The 19,941-nt window shown below is 32.1% G+C and overlaps 1 protein-coding gene across 1 annotated transcript in view; it reads right to left on the bottom strand.

The window, feature by feature from the left end:
• LOC118194282 (synaptic vesicle glycoprotein 2C-like) overlaps window positions 1-19,653 on the bottom strand; it is a 100,113-nt gene extending 80,460 nt beyond the window's left edge. Inside the window, exons 1-3 of the mRNA XM_085822729.1 lie at window positions 19,437-19,653; window positions 12,142-12,285; window positions 8,540-8,720 (exon numbers count right to left, since the gene is read on the bottom strand). Of these exons, the coding sequence (XP_085678855.1) occupies window positions 8,540-8,720; window positions 12,142-12,285; window positions 19,437-19,623 (512 nt within the window). The 5' untranslated portion in view covers window positions 19,624-19,653. The remainder of the gene's footprint in view (window positions 1-8,539; window positions 8,721-12,141; window positions 12,286-19,436) is intronic.
• Window positions 19,654-19,941: the final 288 nt, after the last annotated feature.

Genomic DNA, 19,941 nt, shown 5'->3' with positions numbered 1-19,941 from the left:
AGGTAAGAAAAATAAAATAAAAACTGCATCTATTGCTTTTAAATGTAGCTTAGTTTGTTAATCCATAATAGCGAAATTGAAATTTAAAGATTATTTTATTATTACATTTTGCAGGCAGGTAATAGATTAGACTGGAATGAAAAGTGAAATAACGCATTTGGTGTCTACGGCATTTCAAGTGAATAAACGCAACATTTTACTTAGAGTCTAATAGCCCTTTCGAATTAATAATTACAATAACGTCGTTTCCATTGCTAAGAAATAATTCAAAAACTGCACTCTATATAATATACTATCACTTTCACATCCAGAATGAAAGGCAAACAAATTTTAAAATATGATAAAGCCAAAAAAGTGATTTTTAAACTTTTTTCTAAATGTGTAATCTAACTATGTTTCCATTATTTTAACCCTTTCCGGCATGCTACCTTTTAAAGTCGGAGTTTTGATAAAAAAAAAGTTAGGCAGCCTAATTAGGCCTACTAGTCTCACCAAGTAAAATTTTGTCGGTGTGCCCAAAGAAGGCACACTGATTGAATAGATCTTCGAAAAGAGTGCTGAAACGAGTATTGTTGTCAATGAACTGACCGATGAGATGCGGAGAAACAAAGTAGTCCTAGATTATCGGTGAGCCCGATCTGTGCCCACCTAGGGTTCGCCGTTTGATTTTAGGCAAGATTTCAATGTAAAACTTTAAAACTAATATAGAATAAGGAGATTAGCATACAGCCAAAAAATAACATAGAAATTTCTTTTCAAACAATTCCTTGTATACCCTAAAAAAATTCTGGAAGATTTCTTTGAAAAATGAGGGTCTTAAATGGACTGGTTTGTATTGACCTGCCATCTACTATAAATAAAGAAAGTTCAGAGTAACCTATAGTAACTTATAAATCCTTTTTTATTCAATTTTTCTGTGCGTACAGAAGAACATTTTTAGATGTGTCCAGACCGGACACCCTGTGCCGCAAAGGGTTAATGATATGGTAACAATATTTTTTAAAAATCTTTAAAAAAATTAGCATACTAGAAAGACAAACTGGCACGAAATTGCAGATGTTAAATTTACTAAAATATTGATAAGTTGCCAAACTTAGTGACACACAACCAAATACTTATTTTTTAATATAATAAAGAAAAGCAATTCAATCGATAACTTAAATATCTGTTAATAAATTGTTAAATAAATACGCGTTTAAAGTGTAAATTTAACCAGAAATCGATAAATGGAGCAATTTTTGCTGCCTTTACAAAAACTGGCAGAATTGTCAAAGACTGGTTTCCCACATAAGGTCGTAAAAGTCATGAAAAATTCGGACAGTTTGGCAAGCAGTAGACGTTAAAGTATATTATAACCTGTAGAGTCATTAGGCGTTTTGATGCTGGAGACATATATGCAATACTCTCGCCGAACCCCGGTCTCTCGAATACGCGTCGAGTATGCTTCCAATTACGAAGACATGAGGAAGGGAAGGAGCCTTATATAACCTTACACATAAATTTGGAGAATTTGGATGATAAGCAGCAGAGTATTTTATAATTAATAATTACAATCATCACTTTTATGTTATTGTTGCGCAATTCATAATTAATTTATATCTGCATAATTAATAATATTCATGATGTTCTTATAAAGTGCTGCCGAAGCCTGCGATAGATATATCTATGTCAAACTTATATTCACAGAAAGTTATTTTGACAATAATTTACTCACAACTGCAATTCTAAGTCAGGATATCTAATTGCGGATATTCAGAGGTATTGCACATTTTTCACATATCCTGCTTTGACATAACCTAATGACTCTACAATGGCCCCTGAACGTAAAGCTGGTAGGCGATAATTCGTCACCACCAAGATTTGGCAAGTGAGTACCCTAAATACCGCAGAGACAGGGAAAGGATGTAAAGGCCTCTTTTATTAATATAAATAAAGTTTAACAGACGGCACAAACTCGTGCTTACAGAAGCCCAAACTTTTAGCTTAAAATCAAAGATAATGGATACACATAAAATTAATGAAGTACAGTCTGACATATTCACAGTTTAAGTAGTGCACAAATTAGTTGCGATCAAAGTCGGCAAAAGCAAGCCTAATGGCAAGAATAACTCAGCGCCGCAGAATTCTAATCGCTAGAGGATCAAAGTAGCAACGTGGCTTTCAAGCAGGCAGCGCACGCTCTGATTTCACTCTACAAAACCTTCGTTTAAATACTGCCTTCGTCTATCTAATTTGAAAATCGCCCGCCCTGGAAAATTATATTCTGGCAGGGAAACGAAACGGGGCTTGATAGAAAAGTGATTTATATTAAAGTAAAGGGTTAGGAAATTAAAATGAATCTTACACAGCAATAAGAAGTTTAGTTATTTTTTTTTATTGTGAAATTTAATATTTTTGGTTAAGTTATAATCCATGAAGAACGGTAGCAAGCCTTTCAAAATCTAGAGCTTAAACTATTTTATATTAAAGAATTTATAAGGTATCCTTATTTTTCAGTCTTTCAAAAATAGTTGGGAAGAATGTTTTCGTAACAGATCCCTTATCAGAAGAGATGTAATCACAGTTCCACTGTTCAATCATTTTAGCTTTTAATGTTTTTTTAAAATAAGATTTTGGAATATTTACATCAACATTAATATAATTTTTAGTTGCACTCTTAGCAAGCCAATCAGCTCTCTCGTTTCCATAATTACCCGAATGACCACGGACAAATGTAAAAAACACTGAAATACCCTTCTTCTCCAGATCTCCGAGAGACTGCTGGATATTAACAATAATATCATTACATAAAGAGGTATTTTTAAGGAATTCCAGGGAAGAAAGTGAATCCGTACAGATTAAGTAGCTGGAACCACGTCCATCCTGGCTAATTATCCACTTGATTGCAAAATTAATACACAGAAGCTCAGAAATGTACACAGTACATTCATTTCTAATGCGAAATTGGTGACACTCAATTTCAATATCATCTTCAAAAATAACATAAGCAAAACCAACTTTATCATCAATCCTACTACCATCCGTATACAACACAAATGAGAATGAATTTACATCAGTGTCCATACTATCCAGAATCTGTACTGGTTGTCTTACAGAAGGATGTGGAAGAACAGACAAGGGCAATAAACGATCAAAATGAGAACTGGAGTAGTTTGCAAGACTATTCTTGTAATAAATAAAGGTCAGAATAAACAAATCCAGAGGTCGAAATCCGACAAGAGAGAAAACAGCATTGTAACTAATAGTTTGGTAGCCCCTTATAACAAATATGCAAATTAGTTGACTATAACAGAATGCAAATTAGTTGACTGATTATTTAAATCAACGGTTTTGAATGTTTTAGAGTTTCAGTTTTTGGCTTCCTCGCCTGCAGTTTAACCGATTGCTAGCCGACGTTAAAAACGCGCCACTTAAAATACTTAACTTAAGTAGACCATTTTATGTAGTTTCCAAATACGTTACTTGAATTTGAATTTCAACTTATATTATTGTAAAAATCACTATTTCAACTTATATTATTGTAAAAATCCATAAGTGGTGAAGGCTATTCGCACAGGTGATGCCTTCTGTTAAATAAAAAAAAATTAATAAAAACATTTGTCAGCCTTTTCAGGAATTTGTCATATTAATTCAGGCGGAGCGGTAATTCGCGTTTCAGTCTAATAGAATTTTTACATCTACACAGCTAAAACCTTACAAAGTAAGCTCGCAGAATTGAAGCTTAGAGTTTGATCTTAACTGCATCCTATTTAAAAATGGCAATCATAGATAGATTTTGAATCTTTTTCCCCCAAAAAGATGGCGATTTGATAAGGGAATTTTTGTTGCTAATTTGAAAATTAAATTAAAAAACAAGTATATTATTTCTACCCCTTCCCAATGAGTTACAGCAACAACCTTTTATTTCTGTCACATTGAGAGGACTATCTTTTGTTTACAAATTTTTCTATTGTTTTCTTTTTTCTTACATTATTGTAACTCACGCAACGTAAAGAATAGTAGTTTCCAAGCTAAACTCCCTGGAGAAATTAATCCGAAGATTGGAAAAGAAAATTCTTACTGGGATTTCTCTTATTTTTAGCGAAAAATGTTTTTCTTCTACCTGTTTTAATTTCCTCGGCAGACATTCTATTCCCAGAAGTTGTGCGTTATCGATTTGTTAAGCGGAAACTTAACAAATATCGCGTGAAGTGAGGGAAAAGTTATGTTGCCATAAATTAGCTCGCTTTGCATGCGTGTGGAAAGACCCGGCAATTGTTTCATGGGCATACGGATCGATGGAGACGTATAAGGGCGTCGTTTTCCCTAATGACTGCTTGAGATTACATTAAATAGCTAATAAAAGTAAGGAATTCAGTTGGGTTCTTTAAGGAGGTTCTCATACCTAATATAAAAGAGACCTGTATTTAAGAACAGCGACAAATAATACACATAACCATAAAAAAAGAGCCATTTCCTTAAAGCATTAAACGAAAGGCACGTGCCTTAACACAGCATAAATACTTGGGAAAGAAAGTTGTTTGCTTTTTTGCAAAGAGACTTCATTTTTATGTCTTTAATATGCAACGAATTGCGTGTTTTGTAAATAATTATACAGTTCTACTTTTGTTTTCGTCGCTTAAACTCTGCATTTTCTTTCTTAGGATTAGCAGAAGGTTTTATGAAGGAGCATTTGTTCAACAATATTCAGTCTAGAGAAAGAGCATAGGTAATTTTCATCTGACGTCAGATTTGTTTACTTTTCAATTGTGAAGAAAGAAATGTATAAACGCCAATCATTTTCATTTTAGCTGCCGAATGTATGACTTAAAGCTAATTTTCATTTTTGTATCAACGTTTGTCAAAAAGATCATTCCCATTTCGATATATTTTGATATACACTGACGGAAATTAGAAAATGAACAGCATGAATGCATGCAGTACACGGTTTTGAAATATATTAACTAAAGTTAGAAATAATAAATATAAATGTCCTACACAGTAAACGTAGATTTCAATATAATGACTTAAAAGTAATCAGTTATTGCGGATTATTTTTAGATTATTATATTGAAATTCATTCAAAGGAAAATATAAAATAAATAACAATTTTCACATCATTAAATGCTGCAAATAATCTATCATGCATCATATTCGGCGACAGTTAAAATATTTACTTAAATACCTCAATTTTAGTACCGAAGTTTGATTTTCTGTTTGATAACTATAATACATGTTTGTGCTTAAGAATTTTTTATTACTTAGTGATCCTTGTTTATTCCCAATCAGCTTATACGGCTTATCCAAAAAATTATGAGACTGATTTTCTTCGGCCAATCAGAAAGGCAAGCTGGTCAAGACTCTGGGTGTGATACTTTCTAGAGGATATTAGGTAAACGGTGAATTTCTCGGCAGATAGCTCTGAGCTTTCACAAAGCGCAGATCACTCTCAAAGTGAAAGTTGTTTGAGCTTTGAATAACAGTTAATCTGCAGAAGTATCTAGAGAAGAGCTATGGAAAACCTTTAAACATTAAACCTCAGCATCTGGAAAACGTCCTATAGTATAGTAAGCGTAAGACAAGAATGTTCTATCAAAATTACAAGACCTTTTGGTTGTACAAAACGCTTAAAGAAAGAAACAAGAGCATCGAGAAGAAATAATATACATAAATCAACAACTCACACTTCAGACAGTGCGGACAAAATGAAAGGAGGCTTGGATTTTGACTGACAAATGAATTTTAAAATGATAGCAGGTGAGTGGCACACGACAAAATCTCATCGATTTACGAAGGCTCGAATGAACAAATCGAAAATGAAACCAAGCTTATTGTCCTTTTTGGCTCTAAGGTTGTTGTTTATGAAGAGTTCATACCTGCTCGGACAAACGGTCCATGCTGCAGTTTACTTGCAAACGGTCGCGCATATATATTCGAAGATCGCTAAGACATTGATTTCATCATTACGACAATACATTGCATGCGTCCAGTACGCTGATATGTTACAGAATCGCATCATCTCTAATATAGGCTAATATAGGCTGATGAACACTTATTGGAAGGTATGACTTTTATGCAGAATAGCGCTCCACCCCATATTGCTACACGAGTAAAAGGTTTTGGCAATCAAAACGTGGTTACCCTGCCCAAAACTCCCTAAAACTTAGATTAACTCCGGCGGAATCCTTTTGTTTCTCTGGCTGACATAAAGTTTGAAAGAACACTGCTTTGGGACATTTAAACAGATGCAAGCTACTGTGAAAGAGACCCTTTTTCAAGATTTTCAGGCGAGCTACGACGTGTCTTAGAACTCCTGAAAATGACATTATTCATATTTCATGATGTTAATTATAGAAGATTTAGATGTATCTAAGAATATCTAGCACTAAATCCATTTTATGAAATCAGCCTCATTACGTTTACGACAGATGTTGTAATTCCTAAAGTAAAATTTGACAAAATTGAGTGGCTGATGGTTCTGTTGATCAAGTATGGGAATATTTTACAATTATACACTAGAATAGCAACCTAAAAAGGACTGCATTTGTATAAAAAATGTTGAAAATGGTTTATATGAAATCGCTTCATAAGACTTATATGCAATGCACTGCAATATTTTGCTTCAAAAACTATTTTAAAATGGATTTACTCTTCGGAAAACTAGTTATGTTGAAATGGAAGAGGAGTTAAGAAACAAAGTTATTTATGTAACGATTGCTTTAATTGTAGAACATTAATTATATTCTAATATGGACATTTCCCTTAGTTTACAAAGACTCTTAAATACTAAAAACAGAAATTATTCATTTGTTAGTATTAATAACTTAAAAAACTTTATTAAAACCTTATAAGTGGCACAGCATTTTGAATCTGTTTATAAAGAACTGTACTTCAATAACATTCTTTTGTTGAGTTTGTATAATTAATTATTTACGCTCTCTTTCCATAAACTTGCATTCATTAAGATAATATTTAGGTCATAAAAGAAAATAAGGAAGCCAATAAAATAATACAAACCAGAGGGGGTGGAAAGACTTATGACTGCAAAAAGGAGGTCAAGCGTTAGGTCACTGACAGCGTTAAAAGTTATCACCAAAAAGTTTTACATTTGGGAAGTTTCATTCTACGAGTTCTCGAACACTCGATTTGGATTATTTAATTATGGCAAAGCACACAAGGGCTACCTGCCTAAAGGGAGGGATGCCTTCGTGGAGGACTTTCTAAGGGAAACCGACTCGTACACACTCTTGAACACTCGAAAAAGATACTGTTGCTTCCAGGAACAACCTTAGCTATGCCTGTACTAAAATAGCAACCCTTAACCAATACCTTTAACATAATAGCTGTGGAGCTGCAGAATGATTCTTTGATGTTTTCGTTTTGCAACCATTTATTCAGTGATTAATACTGCTGCATATTTGTAAGGTGCCACTAGTCCTCCTTAATGTACGGTATCGTTTGAATCAAAAATAAAACTTACTGATAATCTTAAAATTCTGTAAATGCCTGTACTAAAGTTCTTGTAGATCCTTCGCTATTAAAAAAAATCGATGTAAGTAATAAAATATTTAGTTTTACGAAATTGAAAAAAACCGATACGATTTATTTTACAAACAGAATCAAAACATTTACAGATTTTCATGTAAAAATGTGTATAAAATTTTTTAAGTGCTAACTGTAACGTAATGTGAAAAATTATTAAGGATTGTAAAACATTAAGAATTGTAAAAAATCAAAAATGTTTTTGAAAAAAGTACAAAAAAAATTTTTGAAGAAAATTAATTTAATTTTGAAAAAAAAATTAATGGTTTTAAATAAAGTAAGAAATTTATTGTAATAGTCTTAATTAACTGAAACTGAATTTCAACAGGTTTAACCAAAACTTACTAAATACTGGCCGAAAAGTAAGGAAAATTAGAAAAAGATAAAACCTTCACTCAATTCGAGCTATAATTGAGACTTTATATATATATATATATATAATATTATATAATAAATATATTATATATATTCTATGAGAGATTTAATACTATGTATGCTTCATGTTTTGCAATACTTATAAGGCTTCAGCAAACTTCACTGCGACAGAAACTGGAATCTTGCACTTAGTATTTATTTTACACATCTGCCCCATAAAAAATTAAATGTTTTAATTATAAGGCAGAATTTAGTTTCAATCACTTTAGTTTATATACTAAACTCACGTATGAATAAACTTTTCCTAAAAATAATATGAAACCATGGTTCTTAAAAATAATATGAAGCCATTTTGATGAGATAGTCAATTTTAAATGGCAAGAATGACCTATTTAGCGTGTTTAGCTGATATCAAACAGTAAAAGCAATCAAACAGTAAGTATTTTAAGCACAAGAATTTATGTTTCAATATCTTTTTATCATATTTTTAATGATGAAATAAACAGATACAAGATGTCGCTTTGAATTTCGCAAAATGTTTTATTGCAAATTAAAGACTTCATGGAAAGAAATCTGCGTGACAGTCTACAGTTAAGAAAAGAATCATTTTCTGAGTGAGTAAGGACACGAAAGAACTATTTACCCTATTCCACTGCAGAGCCTTGTCATCATAAAAAGTCCATATGAGGGCATAAATGCGGTAGCCACAGCGAAAAAGGCGTTGGTTGTTAATGCAGATACTAGCGTCCTTCTACGTCCGAGTTTGTCTCCTAACGTTCCCCATACCAAGCCACCGATCATCATACCAAAGAAGGAGATAGCAGCTGAAAAGAAAAAAAATATACTTTAGATTAATGCAGTTGTTATTTACGGAATATAAGCAGTGTCATAGATCATATTGAAGAATTAATTGCAGTTAATTCAGAATTGTCAACTTCTGTACCGAGATTTATTATAAGCATATTACTATTTTTAGGATAGAAAAAGTAGTGTCATACATCATATTGAAGAATTAATTGCAGTTAATTCAGAGTTGTCAACTTCTGTACCGAGATTTATTATAAGCATATTACTATTTTTAGGATAGAAAAGGGAATTAATCAAATTAAAAAGGAGACTGAAAGAGCCAATACACATTCAAGTTAGGATGATATATTTATTATATAATATTATATATATATATGTGATGTACCAATTTTAGTTTAGTTTAGGCCATAATTAAACAGTCGTAGCTTAAATTATCAGACGATAAGTTTAAAAAAAAACAGGATCCATTTATTATTATTCAGGAGAAATAGCAGTTACAAAATCAGATAACCGGAGTAAATAAAAAGAATTACTAATAACTTTTTGTATAAAGTTTACTGCATCGTGACATTTAAGAAAAGCCCCCGATAGTCCTTTGCGAGTATTTTTATAGCCTCTGCAAAGGCGGAGCTTCAAAGAAATGACGTCAGCCTCGTCAGCCAATCCAGTTCGCTTTAAATATTTCCAGAGCATTCTATAACTGTACGTGTACAAAAGGCGGGAAAAACAACTTGACTACGGGGCTGTGGATTTAATTCCACGTACTTTCAAATAAGAGAACGTAGCCATTAAAAATGAAAAGAACATACAGTTAGAATTTTAAGTGTATTCTTGACTATGGAGTTTTATTATTACATATATATAAAGTCTAAATTATAACCCGAATTGAGTGAAGATTTTATTTTATTCTAAGTTTCCTTAGTTTTTGGCCAGTATTTAGTAAGTTTTGATTAAACCTGTTGAAATTCAGTTTCAATTAATTAAGACTATTACAATAAATTTCTTACTTTAATTAAAACCATTAAATTTTTTTTTTCAAAATTAAATTAATTTTCTTCAAAAATTTTTTTTTCGTACTTTTTTCAAAAACATTTTTGATTTTTTACGATTCTTAATGTTTTACAATCCTTAATAATTTTTCACATTACGTTACAGTTAGCATTTAAAAAATTTTATACACATTTTTACAATACTTCACAGTTAGCAAAAAACGTTTTGCAACAGTACACACATTTTACATTACTTAAAAGTTTACAGAATAGGTTTTTAAAACAGATCTAACAGATAGCAGCTTAACACTCAAATTTACCTTATATTAGCGCCCTCTATTTATAAAGTTAGAAGAAACACACTACTTAACATCACTTAGTTTGGCATGATGCTCCACTCTCCAAATACAAATATAGTTGGTTAAGTTAAATTAAGACTTACTATTTACTTGCTTTTTTAGTATTATTTATGTATTTTTTTAAAATAGTATCTAGCTTCTTTTTGATTTATTTGCATAATTTGAGTCGGGTAAGTTTTTTGTAAGCAAGAGTTTCTAAATTACTTTGGTTTTCTAAAAAATTTGGTTTTCTAAAAAATTTGGTTTTCTACTCTTAATTGATTTTATTTTTCATTCTAGTCTTTACTTGCTAATTTCTCTAAATTCCACTTATTTAAATTTCTTTTTGGTGGTTCACGACATTTGGTTTTGAATTTTCCTTTTACCCTTGCCTACACGGATGACGAAACACGAATTGAATGATTGAAGAGTTAGGTTTGGAGGCAACTTCCCCTTGATAAGTCTGTCTCCTGCCTGCTCAACAATTATTCACTCATGCATTTTTATACATTTTTAGGATTGAAAAATTTATTGGAATTATATATTTATTCATAGATTTTGATACTTGCATTTGATTTATATATGCTCTCAAAATTTAAATGATATTGTAGATTAGTTCGCAGGGATAATTAATCACTTATTTGTAATTATTAATCACTTATTCATTTAAAATTTAATTAACTTTAAATTTGCTTTTTACGAATAGAGAATATTTGTTAAATTCAAATATATACATATATAACGGGGGGCCATAATTAAACTGACAGTGCTCACAGTGTTCTGTAGCGCGATCTATTTGCGAGAATGACGCCACATTTTGTAGGAAGACTAAACAAGTCGGGGGATGAAGGATTCCGTGAAAAAACAATGCGAGAATGACGCCACATTTTGTAGGAAGACTAAACAAGTCGGGGGATGAAGGATTCCGTGAAAAAACAAATTAGTTCCAAAAGTCACCGCTAGGGGAATATTTTCTATTACATCGTAAATAGAGTGTTAACAAATGTAAATTAATACGGAATAAAATTACCTTTTAGTATGCACATTTTCTGATATAGTTTATGCACATTTTCTGATTTAGTTTCCAACTGCATGGCCACCTCGGTCGCCTGATGTTACCCCCTGCGACTTCTGGCTATGGGGTTACCTTAAGTCCAAGGTCTATCAAGGAGTGGTCCATGACCTAACTACGTTGAAGGATAACATATCACGGATTGTACGGGAGATTCCTGCAGACATGTTAGTACTTTCTGCTATTGTGCATACTGTGCACAGAATGCAATATGTAGTCCACAACAACGGCAGCCACATTGAACCTCATTTGAATGCAAAATAAAAGGTAATTTCCGTATTGATTTGCATTTGTTAACACTCTATTTTCTATTACACAGCGCCAAATATTCCCCTAGCGGTGACTTTTAGAACTAATTTGTTTTTTTGCGGAATCCTTCGTCCTCCGTCTTGTTTAATCTTCCTACAAAATGTGGCGTCATTCTCGCAAATAGATCGCGCTATAGAACACTGTGAGCACTGTCAGTTTAATTATGGCCACCCGGTATATATATTTAATTCTGTGTAACGACTAAACACTTAAATACACAACATGTTGCCTTAAATTAAATTAAACACTAAACCAAAATTTATCAACTTCAAAACGATAAAATAAATAAATGAAACAATATAAAAACATGTCGACAATATAGGAAACAAAAATGCAATCAGAAAAGGATTCAAATATTTAGAACATCATTATTTTTAAGTTAAATTGAACACTGTCATATTAATGTATAACTAGCACAGCCGTGGAATATGAGAATTAAAGATGCATAAATGACTGAAATGGAGGCTCGGTGGCGCAGTAGCTAGCGCGTCGAGCAGCAGCACCACAAGGGGCTGAGCAAGATTGATTCAGCCTTTCATCCCTTAAAGGGGTCGATTATATGAGTACCGAGTTCGCTTGGGCCCCAAATACCGGGGGAGGGGCTTGTGACAATTGACCACTTGTACAGGCAAAGGTGCACAGGCACCCCGGAGACCGCAGTTTAGAAAGCTGATATCAGAGCTGTTTGTGCCGCCAAGTTCAGTTTAGTTTAAGTGATTGAAATACTGACCCAGCCATCCTTTTCTGTAGTCATCCATGCAAAGTTCCCTTTCAGCACTTGGCAACACATAGGCAACTACGAAGATTTCTATCGCATCAGCAGCTAATCCTAGTCCCAAAACAATGAAGAGGAAGTACTGGAAAAGGCCGAAACCTGCCTGAAAAAGAAAGAAAGAAAATTAATGGGAGCAGAAGTAAGTAACAGAGTAATAAGACAAACAGATGGAATTTAATAAAAATGTCAGATTGAATCATATGTTAATGCAGTTAACGCAATAATCAGGAGAAAACTGTAGCGAAAATTTTAAGTAGCCAAACAGTTTGTTATTAGGCTTGTATAGTTTGCACTACAAAAAGAATGGAATATGTTTTTCTTACCGATAATTCAAAGAGTTAAATGTCATGCAAAAGTGAAGGTAATTGTGAAAGCCGTCATGAATCTTCAATTCAGTATTAGAAAAACAGCTTTGTGTTTATTTTCGGTAATATTGTAATAATATAAACGAATAAAATTATACGATTTTTATTTTAAAAATATTAAAATTTTGATTTAAGAATTAATGGATAAATTTAACAGGGGGCGCTATTTTTCATTTAAAAACAACAAAGTTCTGTTGTAAAAAATAAAATTTGGATTATTAATAATGCTGGCTGCATCCTTTGCTTACAGTATATTAAAAGGAATTTTTGTGATGAATTTAGTAATATCACGGTATTATGAGTCAATAATGTAATTTAAAGTACATTTATAAGATCCAACCTTTTTTGCTATCCTTTACAATATGTCTAGATCTCTGAATGCGATTGGCGACTTCTCGCACAGGCGTGAAAAAAAATACGGCAGAGGAAGGGTGTTAATAGGCCTTTTATTTATCACAACTCTTTAACAGAAAGGCACAGACTTCCTGCTCACACATACATCGACTACTTGCGGTGAGAACGTAATTTAACAATAAGTTCAAAAGATAAGAAGTATTGTTAGATTTCGCAATTTAATTTAACCTAAAGCTGACTCAGCAACCTACACCGGCGATAAACTAACCAAATAGCTATAATGCGTAGTCACTACTAAGTTAACAGCTGGAGGATAATAGTAGCGAACGTACACTATACTATACTAGCGAATTCGCGCTCTGTCTAAACTATTCATTTCACCAGTTTATTCTTTTTCACTCGCTTAATTTGCATCCTGGCGGGGAAATGCGAAGGGAAATAGCGAATTCAGAAAAGATACTAAAATTTAAATAACTGGTTAGTGAACTAAGGGAAACGCTACACACTGTTTAATTATTATTTAGAAAAGTTTACTTAAATTTTAGATAAAATATTTTAAAGAGGTGCTACTTTGGTAGACGGTTGCACGGATTTTGGCGATTTTTTGGCGATTTTTCTTTTGGCGAGTAATACAACTTATGGTAAACCCACTGCTGGATAAGTTATTTATGGTAACCGATACTTTGTTGTCATTTTATTAAAAAAATAATGCGTTTTATTATGCATAAATTCCGTATTTTAAATATTATTTATGGCTTCTAAATATTAAAAATCAATTTAATTTTGCATTTTTATTTGAAATAAAGACTTTGTTGTTTATAATATTTTATATAATTTTATGTTGTGGATAATGTAATCAATGACGTCACCTTACTTAAAAAGTAATTGGTTTTATTAATATCTATAAATTTAATCTAATGTTTTAAACATTATTTTTGGCTGTTAAATATTAAAATACAATTTAATTTTGCGTTTGTTTTAAAAATGATTCTATTATGAATGATTATTTAAATAATTTTAATTCTATGCGTGATGCAATCAGCTCCCTGATTGGTTACTGAATATTTGTGCATTACCACGCCATTTTAAATTTTTATAATTCATCTCTTCCAATTCCTCAGATTTCAAATGGAATGGGTATCTACGTTTCAAAGATGAATGTTGTTATTGGGAATTACCAAGAATTCAGAGGAAATTTATTTTAAATTTTTGGAGGAAACCTCGCTAATTGCTTCTTCAATGAAGTGCCAGAAATGTAGATCACAGATGAAGATGGTTAAAAGAGCCGATTCAAGTATGATTTCGATTTTTTTGTGGCACTTATCAATAAACAACAGGTTTTCAAAAAAATGTAAGTACATATTTTTCTTTTATTCTATAATTATATACTTCAATTTTGTTTAAAAAAATTGCTGAGATAATTATTGTCACATATGTTTTAATGTTAATTATATTCTATATAACGTATTTTAAAGTATTTGAATTTAATAATATTCTAATTCTTTTAAATGTTGGTATGATGGTTTTAATTCGATATTCAATTTCAGTAATATTTTAATCTAATTAAACGTTGGCACAATGTTTTTATAGCGGTTTTTTTATTCTCTTCTTTGCTATATGAAAGACCTTACTTTAGTATTTTATACTCATAGTAAATGTATTTATTTACACTTGCCTGCCATCTTAAAAAACGACATTTTCAACAAAAAACTAATCGATTACTTTTAACGATATTTATTTTTTTTTTTAAATACTTTACTATTCGAATACTTTACTATGCGTAAAAACAGCATTTTTCAAGATGGCTGACGATTGTAAAAAACGCGCCAACGATTGTGCCAACGTAAATCGCCAAAAATCCGTGCAACCGTCTACCAAAGTAGCACCTTTAAAGGAAACAATTTTTTTTTATTTTTGATGAACACATCGGTATTCCAAGACGAATTTTAATTTAATAATATTTAAACTTTAACAACTAGTCGCGGTAATCTAACACAAATAGTTAGTTTAAAAAGGCATTTGTATCGATTTAACACAGTAAATTTAATAGGCCTTTTATTTAATTTGTCACTTTGCTATTTATTGTATTGTAAAGACTTTATTTTGTTCTAAACACTAATTTTTATTTTAACTCTTTCGCATCGAGAGACGACCAAATCTATTTTCAACAAACATCGAAAACGCCCATGTTTACGAATTTGTCTTGGAATAGTTTTTCTTTCCCCCTGCGGTTTCATCCATTGTGTGCAGTTTCACCTTAGATCCGGATTGCACCTGCGAACGTCAATACCTTTCCGTATTTCTCCTTTATTTGCTTCAAAAGAATGATTGACATGTCTTTTACCAACTCGCGAAACCAATGAGCCATACACCAACATGGAGGGGAAAGAACTAGGTAGAAAATAAACGAGGCGTTGGGGCGGTTTGCCGTTGCCTGAATGAACGGGCGTTACGGGCGGCTTCGATGCGAAAGAGTTAAGAAACATTCCTTTCCCTTCTCATTTCAATTTCCTGCCGGAATGCAAATATAAATAATGTATATGCAAATCTAAGTAATGTCGGAAATAGTATTTAAGTAGCAGTAAGTAAATCTAACAGTAAGTAAATAGAAATCTACTAATAGTAAGTAAGATTTACTAATAGTAAGTAAATATAACATTCTCTAAAAGGATTTCTGTGCAGACTAGACTATATGTATCGTAATTCCCTTGACACAGACCGCAACATATTATATTCAGTGCATTCATTTAGAGTTGTTGTTGTGAGGAATTTCGCTTGTCCTATATCAGACCACGAATATCATTGTGGTAAGGAGGCAATAATGCGCTTGTCGTTGGCACCATACAGGTTACAATACGACTTTTTTCAGTTTCGCCCCCAATGTTGAAGAAGAGCAATCTCTAGGCGACGGGTTCGAGGGTCTCCAATCCCTCTCCTCCTACCACTAACCTCTCGAGAAGACTTTTGGCTAGCTGCATATTTTGAGTGCCCACATGTCGCACAGACCTTACCCATTTACAAACATCCATGCTTTTACAGACATTCAAACCCGGGCCCTTAGATATGACAGTCAGAGTCACTTACCGTTATCCTGGTTGGGATGTATATGTGTATGTAAATTAAGTATAATAATAAATAAACCTGTTCATATATGGCTTCAGTGAATCCCTTTTTTTAAATGACTGGTAATTACGTAACGGAAAGCACAAATGAAATATCTTTCTTCGGAATGAACTGCAGAAGGAAAATAGCTTGTCTTTATGGAGGTACATTAAACCACCAAACCTGGCAGCAGCTAGCCTTTACTTGCAAAATCAACTCGACAACTGAGGGGGTCCTTTGCTATTCTAAGATTAAAGTACACAGTAAATCGATAATGAATCCTATTTTCCTTCGAGCTTATCATCCTGTTAAAAAGTTATAAACAAAAATGTAAGAAATTTTGATTCAAATGACAATTTAAAGTTTTAAGAATTGAACTTTACAAGGTGCTAAGAAAGGTCAGCCACGGGATTTACCTCCTTAAACATATATTCTAGGCATGTTCGTCTAAATCTAACTTTTTTTAAAGCTAACTAGTAGAACTCTGAGCAAACAGTCTTGTTATGGATTGTGAAGTTTCTACTAGATAAAGCCAAGCTCTTTCATACAGTCAAAGTAAAAGTTTCGGTGCTACTTTGGTAGACGGTTGCAAGGATTTTGGCGACTTTTTGGCGATTTGCCTTTTGGCGAGTAATACAACTTATGGTAAACCCATTGCTGGATAAGTTATTTATGGTAACCGATACTTTGTTGTCATTTTATTAAAATATAATGCGTTTTATTATGCATAACTTCCGTGTTTTAAATATTATTTATGGCTTTTAAATATTAAAAATCAATTTAATTTTACATTTTTATTTGAAATAAAAATTTTGTTGTTTATAATATTTTATAGAATTTTATGTTGTGGATGATGTAATCAATGACGTCACCTTACTTAAAAAGTAATTGGTTTTATTAATATCTATAAATTTAGTCTAATGTTTTAAACATTATTTATGGCTGTTAAATATTAAAATACAATTTAATTTTGCATTTGTTTTAAAAATGATTTTATTATGAATGATTATTTAAATAATTTTAATTCTAGGCGTTATGTAATCAGCTCCCTGATTGGTTACTGAATATTTGTGCATTACCGCGCCATTTTAAAATTTTATTATTCATCTCTTCGAATTCCTCAGATTTCAAAGCGAATGGATGTCTCCGTTTCAAAGATGAATGTTGTTAGTGGTAATTACCAAGAATTATTGGTATCGGCATAAAACATTTGCCGTTTGAGACCTTATTTTGGCCAACCTGGATTTCCTAATCAAAGATTTATTTATTGTTACAAGGGTCAGAGGAAATTTATTTAAAATATTTGAAGGAAACCTCGCTAATTGCTTCTTCAATGAAGTGCGAGAAATGTGGATAACAGACGAAGATTTTTTTTTCCTGGTGCTTATCAATATGCGTACAGTAAAATGCTTAAAAAAATATAAGTATATATTTTTCTTTTACATTATTATCGTATACTTCAATTTTTATTAAAAATTTAATACATATTTTTTAAAATTTCCTGAGATATTTATTGCCACATGTTTTAATGTTAAATAATTATATCCAATAAAACTTATTTTAAAGGATTTGAATTTAAGTAATTGAAAAATTTTAATTCTTTTAAACGTTGGTATGATGTTTTCAATTCAATATTCAATTTAAGTAATATTTTATTCCAATTAAATGTTGGCGCAATGTTTTTATTCTATTATATGAAAGTAATAATTTAACCTTACTTTAGCATTTTATACTCTTAGTAAATGTATTTATTTACATTTGTCAGCCATCTTAATGAAAACAACGTTTTCAACAAAAAATTAATCCATTATTTTTAGCGATATTTATTTTTTTAAAGTTTCGAATACTTACTATACGTGAAATACGTAAAAACAACATTTTTAAAGATGGCTGACGACTGTAAAAACCGCGCCAACAATTGCGCCAATGTAAATCGCCAAAAATCCGTGCAACCGTCTACCAAAGTAGCACTCAATGTTTTTATTCTCTTTTTTGCTATATGAAAGTAATAATAGCCTTACTTTAGTACTTTATACTCAGAGTAAATGTATTTATTTACACTTGCCTGCCATCTTAAAAAACGACATTTTCAACAGAAAATTAATCCATTACTTTTAACGATATTTATTTTTTTTAACTTTCGAATACTTTACTATGCGTAAAAACAGCGTTTTTCAAGATGGCTGACGATTGTAAAAATCGCGCCAACAATATGTAAATCGCCAAAAATCCGTGCAACCGTCTACCAAAGTAGCACCAAAGTTTCAAATAGTAAGATAGTTTAATTAGTTAAAAATAAAACATTACATACCTTTAAGCATAAAATGCGATGACATAAAACTTTTATCAAAACCACAGAGTTATGATTTAATACTGTTCTACCCAAGGAGAAATGTTAATAACAAAAGCGATCAGTAAGTAGGTAAGTCTCTGCTTCTGTGAGTTCTTTAAATTTCTTTTCAAAAGTCATGATGCCAACAATGAAAAATGACTCAATCAGCGAATTTTTCTTGAGCACCTTAGATAATTTTTAAGCAAATAGAACATTTTTTTTAATGTTTTAAGTAAAACGAATAGTTTAATAATTGGATATTTTCCTCTACAGAGAACATAGTTAAGATTTTGCAAGGTTTATTTAATTTAAATAACCAGATTTTTTTAAAAATTTTTACTTTCACTACTCTTTCCATTTACCCCCGACAGAATGAAAATAAGCTTATGTTTATTTAAATGAGGGTTTGAGATTGTTAAGACACAGAGTGTACTGGCTCTTGAAGGTAACGTTACTAGTTTTGTTAATCTAGACAAGAGTTACTGTTTTCGGCGTTGCATTACTACTAGCCAAAAGTTAAATTCATGCCGGTTAATTACGAGCCGACTTCGCGATAAATTACCCTGTGTAGCCTTTGGTTATTAGTTATTTGAAGTTAGCTTTGCATTTAAATTTCTACTTTGAGTTCTTGCCATAAATGCTGGCGGATATGTAAGCACCATGCTATTGGAAAGAGGGTCAGTTTGAACACTAGCAAGCACCGGACCACATGGTGGCTTTCTGTTAATCTATTTGAGTTTACAATAAAAGGGCCTTTTACATTTTTCTCAAGTTTATGCACTTACTTTTAGACTTAGCGATAAGTCGCTGCATGTCTATCAAAACTTTGATTACAGTTTACGGAAGTGAAGGACTTCAGACCTGATAACTTTCGCCACCTGCAGTATTGAGCCCGTTTTTTCTTAAAATTCTGATATTAATTTATTAATTTCTGCAACTGGAAATATATACCTTAAATCAAAATTTCAAGATTAACAACCTCTAACCGCTTTTCTGAACACTTTGTTTTAGATATAGGCTGGAGAGCTAAACATAGCAGAATAGCTACGTACCAGGAATAATGTAAAAGTATTACGGAGATTGAGGTTAAAATCAACTCGCCTGGGCTAAGGCATCTTCGTGGAACTGCGACAGCACTGATACGTCTGCATCGACATAATCCATCTCCCTAAGATCAACAGAAGGGCCGTCTCCTGGGCCCCCTTCCTCAGTGTAGGAGCCGCCAGTGGTCCCATCTTTACTAATGAGCAGCGATTCGCTCTCTGAATCTTCTTTCTTCCTCATTGTTAGAAGGAATCCTCAAGAAGAAGAGCAGTCCCTGGAATAGAAAAAAGATATCATATTAGAATGCGTGCTCAGGTATATAATTCAAATCGCTTACAAATTTTAAAGGTTTCAGATTTTAAATTACGTCCAAAGGGGCGTTTTTTTAATGTTTTGTGTGTTACCTTTATTTATTTATTATCATGGTCTTTGCACTTAAACCATAAAATTCAGTTCAACAGCAATGCCGAAAAATAATTTTAAAATGAGCATATCTTTAGAATTTCCCATACGCAGTTCCGCTAGCTGGGGATAAAAAGGTTTTTTTCTCTCCCGTAG

The sequence above is a fragment of the Stegodyphus dumicola genome, chromosome 8 (assembly GCF_044657685.1).
Source record: "Stegodyphus dumicola isolate Sdum_Otavi_A_Nest chromosome 8, ASM4465768v1".
Classification (NCBI taxonomy): Eukaryota; Metazoa; Arthropoda; class Arachnida; order Araneae; family Eresidae; genus Stegodyphus; species Stegodyphus dumicola.
The sequence above is the reverse complement of the archived record's forward strand: the minus strand, read 5'-3'. Positions and strand labels throughout refer to the sequence as shown.